At 41.4% G+C, this 13,599-nt stretch overlaps 1 protein-coding gene across 1 annotated transcript in view; it reads right to left on the bottom strand.

Moving 5' to 3' along the window:
• Window positions 1-13,599, bottom strand: part of prex1 (phosphatidylinositol-3,4,5-trisphosphate-dependent Rac exchange factor 1) — a 112,516-nt gene that overhangs the window by 30,613 nt on the left and 68,304 nt on the right. Inside the window, exons 16-19 of the mRNA XM_088006872.1 lie at window positions 9,886-10,031; window positions 8,591-8,683; window positions 4,718-4,866; window positions 4,548-4,633 (exon numbers count right to left, since the gene is read on the bottom strand). Of these exons, the coding sequence (XP_087862998.1) occupies window positions 4,548-4,633; window positions 4,718-4,866; window positions 8,591-8,683; window positions 9,886-10,031 (474 nt within the window). The remainder of the gene's footprint in view (window positions 1-4,547; window positions 4,634-4,717; window positions 4,867-8,590; window positions 8,684-9,885; window positions 10,032-13,599) is intronic.

Raw genomic sequence — 13,599 nt, 5'->3', positions numbered from 1 at the left:
GGTCTACAAGGAGTTGGTGTTTGGCTCCTCTGCTATTTATGCCGATGCCATTCTGTGCCATGCTCATGTATTTATCCATGTGCCCGCTTAGCCGCTATGATGCCTGATATGAGCTTCCATGTTGTAGGGAGACAGATTATTGGCCAATAGTTGGATGGGACTGAACCCTTTGAGGGATCCTTGTGGATCAGGATTGTGCGCCCTTCAGTTAACCATTCAGGGTGAGTCCCGTTCTGTAGCAGCTGGTTCAGTTGAGCTGCCAGTCACTCATGGAGGGCAGTGAGTTTCTTCAGCCAGTAGGCATGGATCATGTCAGGTCCTGGTGCTGTCCAGTTTTTCATACCCGAGACTCTTTCTTGGACGTCTGCCACAGTGATGGTTACCGGGGCTTGTTCAGGGAGGTTGCTGTGGTCCTCTCGTAGAGAGGTTAGCCACTGTTCATTGCTGTTGTGGGACGCTTCCCTTTCCCATATGCCTTTCCAGTATTGTTCAGTCTCCAGCCTTGGTGGGTCTGCTCTGTTGTTATTACCCTGACATTGAGAGTACACTTTAGCTGATTGGGTGGAGAAGAGCCGGTTAATCCTCCTGGCTTCATTCTCTCTTGTGTATCTCTTTAGGTGGCTGGCCAAGGCTTGGAGCCTTTGTTTGGCAGTTTCGAGGGCTTCAGGTATGGGCATCTGGCTGTACTTCTTAGGTACTGATCTTTTCATTGCACCCCTTTGGAGCTCTGACAGTTGGCTCACTTCCCTCCTTGTTATCTTGATCTTAGCCTCTAACCGTCTTTTCCATGGTGGATATTGGGTCTCATGGTTGCTCTTATAGCCAAGCATCTCAAGGATCACTGATGCTGAGTTGTATATCAGCTCATTGGTTTCTGTTATGGTGTTGGTAGGGATCATTCTCAATGCTGCATTCACATCTTCAATTAGACTTTCTGATGGTACTTCACTCAGCCGCTGTAGTTGGAGTGGGGGTTGTCTGGTGTTCATTCGGGCCATGATTCTCTCTCTCAGGTCAGCTGCTGCCTCATTCAGCTTTGATGGTTTGTTCATTACTGGGGCTACATACCGAGTCTCTGGGCGGGTATAGTTGTAGTTAACTCCCCCCTGTCCTGACATCCAGGCTCCTCCCCCTTGCCGTAGCATTTGTGTTGTACCTTGTCAATCTCAAGTTGTGTTAGCAGTTGCCGTTTGCGGATGTTGGAACACTGAGCTACTAGTTGTTTAGAAGTCATTGTAGACTAGGGATGCCACATCCTTTGCATGTAGCCCCTCTGACTAGGGTTACTTGAGTAGTAGCATTCCAACAGATCCAGGTTTTCACCTCTCGCCCATTTCCGTCTTGTTCCAGCAGCCCATTTGTCATCAAGGTGCTCTGGTTCCCCAGCACCTGACGCAGACCTTGTTTGGCCCAATCGAGATGGTTTGGGGTGAGCTGGACCACAGAGTGAAGGCAAAAGGGCCAACAAGTGCTAAGCATCTCTGGAACTCCTTCAAGACTGTTGGAAGACCATTTCAGGTGATGACCTCTTGAAACTCATCAAGAGAATGCCAAGAATGTGCGAAGCAGTAATCAAAGCAAAAGGTGGCTACTTTGAAGAACCTAGAATGTAAGACATATTTTCAGTTGTTTCACACATTTTTGTTAAGTATATAATTCCACATGTGTTAATTCATAGTTTTGATGCCTTCAGTATGAATCTACAATTTTCATAGTCATGAAATTGAAGAAAACTCTTTGAATGAAAAGGTGTGTCCAAACCTTTGGTCTGTACTATATGGTAATGACAAACCAACCGGACATTGTGGTGGTGGATAAAGAACAGAGGAAAGCCGTTGTGATGGATGTAGCAATACCAAGTGACCACAACATCAGGAAAAAGGAGCACGAGAAACTGGAGAAATACCAGGGCCTCAGAGAGGAACTGGAGAAGGCCTGGAAGGTGAAGACCACAGTGGTGCCTGTGGTCATCAGGCCCCTCGGGGCAGTCACCCCCAAACTGGAGCAGTGGCTCAAACAGATCCCAGGAACAACATCAGATATCTCAGTCCAGAAATGTGCAGTTCTAGGCACAGCCAAGATACTGGAGGAGAACCCTCAAGTTCCCAGGCCTCTGGTAGAGGACCTGAGCTCAGAGGATGAAAGAGACCACCCGTGGAGGGTGAGAAGGGAATTTATATATATATATATATATATATATATATATATATATATATATATATATATATATACATACAGTATACACTATTGCTTCTATGTGTGCTTTGGATTTTCTGTGCTGACGAATTTTTTTGCAAAGCAATAAAAGCTGGTAGCTCTTACAAAATTTGTGGCTCTTACAAAATAAAGCTGTATTTCCCTCAGCAATGTTGACACCATGAGATGCCATGAAACCTAAATTCTGAACATAATGGCATGGAGTGCATCCCAGTTTTCCATGTCTGGCGCCTCCTCACCCTGACTCTCATCCTGACAGGAGGAACCACAGAGCTCTGTTAGGTTAAAGCTCATCTTCTGAACTTGGGATATTTTTCCTCCAACAGGTTCCAGAGGAATCACCTCAAACCAGATGTTGGACTGGATTTTATTTCACTGTCATTTGTGAATGTTAGAGCCTCATTTTCACAGTGGAGCTATAAAGGTTGAGAAAGGTTATTATTTTGGAGAAAGTCTCAACAACATCAATATTTCCACTAAATAAGAGGATTGAAAAAAAGTTTGATAGAGGAAAAGCCTCTCAGACTCTGAGCTCAAAGCGAGATGTCAGAGAGCACCAAACTATTTTTTTTATATTAGACAATTAATTTAATTTCACAGAATTATCACGACAGAAGCCATTTTGTTTGTTAAATACTTAATGAAACATATAACCCGAACAGGTGATCAACTCTAAACCACTCACACCTTTTTACTCTCCCTCTCTTTGCCGTTTAAGCACACCCGTTGCCATGGCAACCGCCTGCGCTCCGCAAGCCCAGCAAAGATTACTTTAAGAACATAACATTCAGTCCGTTATGATATCAGGTTTTCAGGCTTGATATTTATTTTGCGATCATTAATAAGCCTCCCTGAACACAGTGGTGGTTGATTAGTTAATTTTAATCTCCTGTTCTGCTAGTTATTTTGGTAATGGAACCAAAACGCACAGAATTACTTAACACCTTGTTGAAACAATAATTACTGAGATTATTATTGTTGTTGGGTCATTAATTTGAACACGTTCTTTAATAAAGTTATGAACGTTTTGATAAGGAGTCAGAGGAGGATGTGCTGGTCTCAGCCTCCTGGCTGTGTTCAGTCACGACTGATTAGTGGGCGCACTCACGGCTGCACAGTGAACTCATTGTCAGTGAACTCACAGCCGCTCCCCTGTCTTGCAGGTACTGCGTACCCCCGCTAAATCTTTTAGGGGTACGCAGTACCCGACTGTACCCCCCTACTTTCACCCCTGCTCATGTCATACAGTAAATCCCTCTTTATTCCACTTTCAGTCATTCTAAAGAGTGTAAATATGTAGGCAAGAAGCTGTAAAGAGGGTTGAGATTAGAAAGATAAGTGGTTTCATGAAGCATGTGCATGTGATTACAAAAAAGACCAACGACAGAAGAGTTAAAACGCAGAGAAAGTCATCTCGTCAACAGGTGCCCGTAAAATTAAAAACAGAGAGTAACAGATATTTAGACACAACAGTTACCTCACTTATCATCCATGGTCTCTCTGAATTATTTGTCATTTTGCCAACATGAACATATTTATCATATTTTCTGGTACTGATATCACAAAAGAAAACTAAATTCATGCATAAATCCTGAGTGTTTGATCAAAGTCTTACGCTTTGTGATCTTTATAAAAAGAAATATCTCTGCCATGTCATTTGAAAAAAAGTAATATTGTACACTCTGGATCGGTTTCAGAAAAGTTTTTATCCACATGAATCCGAACAAATCCACCCGAGTGTTTTAAACATGCCAGACCCACAGGGGGCAGTGCAATGCAATCAGATTGCTTTGAAACAATTAAACATGGAGCCAGGAGAATCATTTGTGTGGACAGATAAACAAGATGAACAATTTTTAAAGCACATATTAGAATATAAAGTTAATAAAACAAATGATGAAGTCGATATTAGCACATTATTTGTCTCAGACTGTAATGCTTAGGAATCTCTGTCTTTCCCATTTACACATGCAAACAAAAATACAGTTTACTCAAATCTCCACTTTGCTCTGAGTTTTTATAAATAATTGTTTTTAGTGGTATAAAACAGAGTATTTGTGTAGATGAAAGGCCAAACTACATAAAAATCTACTCATTTTCCCAGATATCCGACTATATGTGGATGACTGTTTGTTGGAAATAAAGACGGCACGTTCAGAGCTTTTGAAATAAATCCCATAAGGTCTTTCTAAAGTTTTCCTACTCCTTCATATATTTTTTACATTTTGTCTCGTTCCCACCACCAGCATCTGCATCACTCTGACATTCTGCCCCAACATCTCAGAAACAGGTCAGTCTGGAATCTCTTAGTCTCCTCCAGCTGGTCTCACCTTTCCTCACAGCGTGGACGTGTGGCGGTTCCGACCCTGACAACCTGAAGGAGAGGCTTTCTGGGTTGTCAGGGATCTTCACAATCCTAAACAAGGAAAAAGGATGAGTCAGAACAGCTTGTGCTTGGTGTCTGCTAAACACGTTCACCTGATTGATTCATGGCACTCACTCCTTGGCTTTGGTGGCGACCAGCAGCCGCAGAGAGCGTCGTATGCAGAAGGCCTGGTTGATCATGGCCTCCACCTCGGAGAACGGCCGGAGGAACAGCAGATCCTCGTTGATGGTGTAGATCTTCCTGCCCACCTGCAGGCCAGCCATCTGGGAGGACAGACAGACAGACAGGAGACAGAAGGCTCTTTTAATAGCTTGCAGCTTTCCTCGGTGTCTTTCAAAGTGTTGTTCAGAAGAGATTCAGATGAACCACACTTAGTTTACAAACGGCCTGCCACAGCAAGACCTCAGCTGATTTTCCTCCATGTGAGGCAAGTTTTTCCCTGACTAGAGTCAAAAACACAGAAAGTATTTTTTTTCTAGTTTCTAGTGAAAATCTCTGTCTAAACTTGAAATTAAAATGAAAACAAAATTAGCTTACTAGGAACTTTTCTGCAAGATATGGGAGTTTGTTTTGATCCTCTGGCAGATTTTTTCAGTTATAGTAAAACTAGTTCACTGCTAGTTTTGTCTTATTTCAAGTGCATAAAGATATTTGTACTACAAATTAGCTAAAAATCCTTGGTTATAACTTTGTGTTTTTGCAGTGCAGTATGTTTTGCAGTGTTCAGCATGTTGAGCGTCAAAAGAGTGGAGCAGAACGAAGCAACAGAAAGCAAGAGAAAAAAATGAAGTATGCAGGACTAAGCAGGTACAGAAAGTTGTGTTTTCATACAGGAAGAGCATGTCAAGATTAATAGATATGATTGTATTACACACCTGGTTACTGCTGGATGGATTTGCACACATTTCCACCAAACTTAGAGCTCACAGTTTTAAAAATTAGAATAAATAGGAGTGGCTATATGGACTAAGAACATTATTGCAATATTTTATGGCACTGTTGTGATAATGATACATATTATGGTTTAAAAAAAAACTTATTACTCAGTTTTTTGGTAACTGTATGGGACCACAAGCAGATTTGAAAAAATATTCCCATTTGCAACAGGCTTCTTCAAGACGCCACTTACTTTAAAAAGTGTTTTTTTTTTTACCTTCAATAACTGAAACGTATCTTGACAGTAATAAACCAAAAGTCTTTTCATGACGAGAAAGTTTTCATGATAACTGATAAATGCTGGGCCCTACCCTACATGTTTTCAGTGTGATCGTTTTCTTTGAGTCACGACCTTCACCGGGTCAAGTTAACCTTTACACAGATTGGAAGCATGCGACAACGCAGTAACAGTTGCATGTTTTGCTCTTCCAGTCAGTCAGATGGCTGCATGTCATCCAACGATCTCGTCTCTCACATCTTCAGTCATGTTGTCAGAATAATGCCGCCTCTGTCTGCGGCGCTGAGGGAGCCCAGTGTCCCAGGAACGGATCCGGTCGGGGCCGAGCCACACACCCCGACTCTGGACCGCAGCCCGGCTTGGATGCCACGGCAACGGGGAGGAGCCACGGCCCCTTGGATGAGGAGAGGATGTATGTGATTACGCAGTATGGGAGCCGGACTACACGTGACTTTCTATTATTATAGCATCGTATAGTGAAAGACCTCAGTGTGTGTGTGTGTGTGTGTGTGTGTGTGTGTGTGTGTGTGTGGGTGTGTGCGTGTGTGTGTGTGTGTGTGTGTGTGTGTGTGTGTGTGTGTGTCAGCCCCTTTCAGAGCCCCATGGGAATCAGCTGAGCTTCATTCTGTCCTCTGGCACACAGGCTGAGTCACAATCAGCTGCGGGGGGAAGGAGGGCTAAAAACACATGAGCAGGAGAAGGAAGGAGCCAGGAGGCTTCATGGTGTTAAATAGGACAGCCCAGCAGAGGACAGCTGAAAGGATAGAGAGAATGTAAAACTGGATTATAGGAGACAAACAGTGTGCAGGACTTTGTAAGGATCTTCATCAAACCCTTAAACATTTTCCCTATTGTGTCTCAAACATAACTACAAACTTCAGATTTGGTTTCATCTGACCTCCTTCCACATGTTTTCTGTCTCCTCTTCATGACTCTGCAAGTAAGTGTCTGCTTATTTGCACAAACGCCAAACTCAAACTCAAACACAAACGCCATGTTTGCGATTTATGCGTCTAATAGCTGTCATGACGACTGATTCTCCCAACTGAGCCGAGGATCTCTGCAACTTCACCATCGGCCTCTTGACTGGTCTTTGACTAGATCTCATAACCGGTTACTTATGATGTGTTTATGATCTAAAAAACTGAACTGCCTTGTGGCTGAAACATGCTCAACAAATAAACTTCACCTCTCCTTTCCTAGTTAGTCATGTGATTGGTCAGATTGGTCAGCAGCATCAGAGTAGAGGAGATAAACACAAATACACACCACATCAGATTTTATTTTTAAGAAATTTGGAAAACTGTTTCCTTATGTGTCTTCCAGGTACTTTGAGCCATTTTGCAGCACAATCCAGTAACTGTTAAATGCCGCATATATCAAACAGAACTTAAAAGAAACTTGACTTCGTAAGTAAACCCCTTAAAATTAAGTCTTTGTCTGTTTAAGAAGCTCCTGTTCTTTGCAACACTCAGCCTCATAATAACAACATTTCTGTGTTAAGCTATTTACAAACATTCTTTGGAGCAGAAACAGTTCCGTCAGGGGTTTCCTAATTGCTGCAGGCTAGTCTGAAGGAGCCGAGTGGGGGAGGAGCTGCTCTGTGAGGCTGAAGCTTCAAGGATGAGCTGCAGGGAAGGTGATGTTTGGTGACAGCAAGCGCTTAGGCACCCAGCTGAATGGCTGCCAAGGAGATTAAAGGATTTCTCAAACAGGCATGAAACAATCAAAGCAACACTCCAGATTTGTTTATGATGAAAGAATAACTTTGTAACATGGTGTAAAGCTCAAAGAAGAAGTCAATTTTACAAAACACTGCCCCTTTAACAATTAGATAGACATTATTTAATTGGTGTTTTTGTCATTACTGTGACAAAATGTGAAGACCTTTTAGGCCCAGTGGATACAGAAACTGATTACTGATTTCAAGTAAAATATTTCAGACAAGACAAAAGTTTGTTTAATAGTCAGATTGATCAATTCAGACAGCAAACATTAAAGGAAAACAAGTACGCTCCATCAATTTCAAAGAAAAGTGGCTCTTTTTTTTATTTTAATACAGTTTTTTATTTCATACAGTAAAACATAAATGTGTGTTTTGTCATCTGGGCAACGATTCTGGAGCCAACTAGAGGAGAGCAGGAGACTGACAGCCGCCGTCAGAACAGAGGACGGATAAAACTAAGAGGAACGAACGACTGTGGCAGGAAGAGCGGCGTCTGAGTGTGTGTGTGTGTGTGTGTGTGTGTGTGTTACCTCTGTGTGTGTGTGTTACCTCTGTGTGTGTGTGTGTGTGTTACCTCTGTGTGTGTGTGTGTGTGTGTGTGTGTGTGTGTTACCTCTGTGTGTGTGTGTTACCTCTGTGTGTGTGTGTGTGTGTTACCTCTGTGTGTGTGTGTGTTACCTCTGTGTGTGTGTGTGTGTGTGTTACCTCTGTGTGTGTGTGTGTTACCTCTGTGTGTGTGTGTGTTACCTCTGTGTGTGTGTGTTACCTCTGTGTGTGTGTGTTACCTCTGTGTGTGTATATATGTGTGTGTTACCTCTGTGTGTGTGTGTGTGTGTGTTACCTCTGTGTGTGTGTGTGTGTGTGTTACCTCTGTGTGTGTGTGTGTTACCTCTGTGTGTGTGTGTGTTACCTCTGTGTGTGTGTGTTACCTCTGTGTGTGTGTGTTACCTCTGTGTGTGTGTATATGTGTGTGTTACCTCTGTGTGTGTGTATATGTGTGTGTTACCTCTGTGTGTGTGTATATGTGTGTGTTACCTCTGTGTGTGTGTATATGTGTGTGTTACCTCTGTGTGTGTGTGTGTGTTACCTCTGCATGTGAGCCCCTGGTGACAGATTTCACCACAATAGCTTTGTTTTTCTCCTCGATCTCGAAGCCGTAGTCTTCCTCCTCAGGGTGAATCTGGCACACAGACAGAAACATTTATGCTGCTTCATTGCGTGACAAATATTTTTTCTACACTTTTGCTAAAGTTTCCCCCCTTTTTCCACAAAGTGTCACATCTGCATAAATCCACATGTTAACATAAAATCCTTTGAGATTTTTAGGATTTTCTCTTCCCGTGTCAGGAGTCTCACATCCGAAGATGTTCTTGGCCCCCCTCATCACACACACCCTCTGGCCCCCACCACCATGAATTGAGACCGTCATCGTCAAAACCCATTAGGTCCTCCATTAGCGTCTGCTGCTGCTGCTGGGCTGTCTTCCTGCTGCACAGCCCTGATAAGACGACGATCTCCTTTGTTGTATCAGAGGAGATGATTGCGGTAAATAAAGAGTTCCTGCACTTCGCCTCAGTAACGGGGCAAGAGCAGAGGGGGGATTGGTTCCGCTAATCAAGTCAAAGCCATTTCCACTTCTCATGGAACACCAGATAGCATGACTGCTTCCCACATTGGACATGGGAAGAGATGCTGGCCATGCCTGTACGCCTTCGCTGGATAAACAAGTCCCTTTCTCTTGCACCAACTAGAATAAAAACTGTCTGCTGGAGCTGCTGGCTGACCTCATTTCACCTGGTAAATTCATTTGTGTTATGATGTTAAAAGCTCTGAAATTTCTTACATAACTGCTTTGTCTTCCTGTTTGTCCAGTGTTCTCTTACAAACCTGTGAGGCCTTCACTGATCAGCTGCTTTCGTACAGAGACAAACACGCAGGTAGGTAAACACAGGCTTTGTGTCTGCTGCTTAGCTTGAACTCGTCTCTGTCTGCCTCAAGTTTATGGTTTTCTCAGAGTCAAAGGAACAGAGGATTCATCCAGGCAAGTGCAGCTGATGATAATGTGATTACACACATGCACACTTTTGTCTCAGGACTGTAGCCAAATGTTTGCAGAAAAACTGTGGCCTGTTTTTACCTCAGATACATGAAACCTCATTGTTTCCAACTAAAACAATGTTATATGTGTTTATATGGGAGGAGATAAACGTAGTGAAGTGGAACATCTGCCTGCCAGGTTTATTGTTCTTGAGATGTGTTCACAGTCGTTTTATTATTAGCATATATATCTATATATGTTCCAGATGGTGCAGATATCACAGTCTGAGCCAAGAGAGAGAATTTCTACAATTTGTGTGTAAATGTAAAATTCTGAAGGCTCACCACCAGGGACTTGACCAGGATGTTTTCTATGAGTTTGAAGTCATTTCGCTGCAGCTGCTTGCTCTTGGTGCCGCTTCCCTCCATTTCTTCATCAGCATAGAAACGGAAGAACTGCGAGTCATCTTTAAACTCACTCTTTTCCAAAACTGAGGGATGAAAAGAAAGATCAGCTCACATGAGTATAAAAAAACAGTAACAGACTGTATGCAGGTCTCTCAGCATGTATTGGCTGAATCTACAGCAAAACCAAAAGCTCTAAAATGTGATGTACTGTAGAAACAGGGAAACTTCAAATCAGAGAGGGCATTGGTCAATTAGGTCATAAAACCATGATGCTCATCTGAAACATCTGGAGTCAAAACACATCTGGGTAACAGCCTGGAAAACTCTCCAGAGAGCACAAACAGATATCTGCTGTGTGTGTGTGTGTGTGTGTTAGAGTGCACTTGGGTAGAGAGTTGCTTTAACACATGGGGCACCTCAAACAGGTGAGCGCACACGGCTAATGCTAATTCAATCGCAGCATTTTTAGGAGCCTGAACTCAACAAAAACATTCAAAATCCTGCCAAAAGTATCGTAATGAAATCTTAATGTTGTTTAATGTACAAAATGATTTACGTTAATTTCACCTCATAATTTAATTGCTCTTCAGTGACATGTTTTGTTACATCCTGAGGAATACTGCAGCATGTACTGAGTTACTACTGATCTGAATTTGTTAAGCTCTATAAAGTCCCACCAGGTTTTCTGAAGTAAGTGTATAAATTAACACTAATTTAGTTTTTCTCAGCAATTAAAAATTATATTTCGATAATCTTTCTAACAAAATATAGCTAAAACTTGGAAGACTCCAAGTGTAAGTATCACAGTAGCTACTATAGTTTCAGAGAAAATAAAGATGGAACATGAAATAATTTGGATTTTTTTATTCCTTGCCAAATTTCTTTGCATTATAAAATATATAAACTCTTTATAAATATTATAAACAGGTGTAACCTGCACAAAATAAGAAACCCGTATTTTATTTTGGCGGGTCAAACTGACAGCACCCTTTAAGTTCCGGGTCACAGGTGACTCGGATCTCAATTACTGTTGCTGCTGTCGCTGTGGCCAGCTGCTCGTCTCGGCGTCTTCTAAACTTATAGACGAATACGGCTGGATCGAGGTTTACTAAAACGGCCGAAGGATTAAATTGGGTGTTTCGTGTCGACCGCTCGACGGTCAGGTTTTTTCCCACCCCCTGTGTCACGTCAGGATGGCGAGCTACCGGATCACCGCAGCTTCGCGGTAGGATTTAAATGAACCAAGCTGTTTTCTCATTGTGGACCTATTTGCTCTGGATCATGGACAAAAAGGAAAAAAAACAATCAAATATTGATTGATAGACTATTGATCACCTTGGATTCATGGATGGACCAAAATAGAAACTCTTGGGTGACATCAGGGTTTATTGTTTTTGTTTCCTTGTGGTGTTTTGGTTATATTATAGAAAATCACTGTTATTATAAATATTATTATTATTGCATATCTTCATATATATATGAAAGAAAAAAACAAGTTGAATACAATAACTTAAACATACTTTCGTCTAATGGTATTTTATTCGCACCCACGGGCTCCATAGCCGAATCTATCCGAGCGCCATTTGTTATATTTGGCTGTAGTCAGGCGCCTAGCCTTAACTAGCATTACACAAGGCTACATACTTTTGCAAGTATGTAGCCTTGATCCACCTGTGCAATGATTTATGCAGCTGAGTTAAATTAAATCAAATTTACAGAAGTTTTATTTTAAAAAAAACAAACAAAAAAAAAAGACGTTTTTCCTTTGGCACCATCTAAAAATGTGTTTTAAAACTTAAATTTATTTTTACATGTGCAAAGTTGCTTGTTTTTGATTTTGTTTTGCTTTGAAATATTCACATTTATTTTTTCATCCAATTATAAGAAAACAATAAGAAACTGATATATTTTACTCCAAATATATTTTTGGAAATAAGATATAAGAAAAATTATAACAAATTTAGACCCATTTCACCGGAGAAACAAACAAACAAACAAAAAAACTACCAAAAACTGTTTTTTAGCACTTGCAGAGCTCCATACAGTGTCCGCTCACTGGGCTGTAAACTCAGACGTTCAGATTCTTATCAGCTTCGAGTCAAGAGCCTGATGTTTCCATGGGTACCAATTTATACTGAACAGCAGCATTAGCTTCGTTATACAACAACACAGAAACAACAACAACTGCAGAAAACTAAACTACTTTCTCTGGTTCACGTGTGACATGTATTTCACTAAGAGTGTAACTGAATTTGTTTCCAGGCGTCTGGCCCTTTAAGGCGACTAAATCGAGCAAATCTGAGCACTTAGGTAGCAAGTTGTTCAGAGATTTGAAGAACATCTTCCACCCAAAGACAAACTAAACACACCTTCACACCACACCCTGTCAGAATGGCCACACTCCAACACAAACCATTTCTGAATATGAGTTATTTCCTGTGACTCATGAAGGCTGGGGGCCTTTAATACCTTTACACCACCTACTTACTGAAAGGAACGCTGGTTCAAAAACTGCTAGAAACAAGCGACACATACATACATACACATGCATGCACACTTGGAAATCATGTGCAAGTGTGAAAACAACCTCACTTAAGCTTATTTTGGAATATGAAACGATATGCTAAATTTTTAATTATTTTATCCAGGTATTTCCATCATTTAGCTTTTAATAATGAAAGTCTTACCAATGTTGGACAGTCACCATTCATCACTAGTTTAGACAGTGACTGGAGTTTTGAATTAATTTACATTTCAGCTTAAAGCTGCTGATTGGGTTGTGCTGGAGGGAAATCTGTGTTCGCAAAACAATATTTACATTTTCAAATGTCATTTATGTGCAGGATCCATTTAACCTGTCACAATATGGGGCTGCTGCAGTCAATTTAATCTGTATTTGGGTTTTTCACATTGCATGCTAAGCTGTGTGAAACGCCAACAGGCTTCAGGTTTTTATATCAGATAAGGACAGGAAAAGAAATACAAGAACAGAAAAAGAGTTTCAACAGACATGCAAAAAGCAGCACGTGCTGATTGAGGTCTTGAGAAAGTGAATTGATTGTAGGTTAGACGTACCGACCGATTGGGAGGAAATGGGTCAAGACCTTTCAGAAGGGCAGGGAAAGGTCAGAACAGGTGACACCTTCAAACATATGGCAGCGGTAGGAACCGCAGAGGATCTGAGATTATATCATATTTAGCTGATGCTGCCTCCACTCTGCACTGTCACATTTTCAACAGTTTACATTTAAGTCAAAACTTCTCATTTTGATCTCAGTTGACCAGAGTGCCTTCTCTCACATGTTTGCCCTGTTCCTTGTGGAAAACTGTAAACACTTTTTATGACCTTCTGTTTTGTTTTGCCTCTCTTCCATTAAGAGCCATTTTTATGTGGAGTAGATCTGATGTTTGTCGTGTCTACAGATTATCAACTAGTCCTCCAGCTGTTTAATAGTTTCCTGATCTTGTTTGTTAGTTTTGGTGGAAGGTAATGTCTTAGTAGGCTTACAGTTGTGGCAAACATTTCTATTTTTAATTTATGGACTGAACAGATCTGAATGAGATGACCTAATCCTGCTTTAAACTTGTCCAGAACTTCCTGCTGTGTTTTTGTTCTTTGTGATAATGTTTGTCTCCTACAAATCTCTGAGG

Source organism: Poecilia mexicana, unplaced genomic scaffold (assembly GCF_051168715.1).
Source record: "Poecilia mexicana isolate PSO_F unplaced genomic scaffold, ASM5116871v1 scaffold_7, whole genome shotgun sequence".
Lineage (NCBI taxonomy): Eukaryota > Metazoa > Chordata > Actinopteri > Cyprinodontiformes > Poeciliidae > Poecilia > Poecilia mexicana.
The sequence above is the reverse complement of the archived record's forward strand: the minus strand, read 5'-3'. Positions and strand labels throughout refer to the sequence as shown.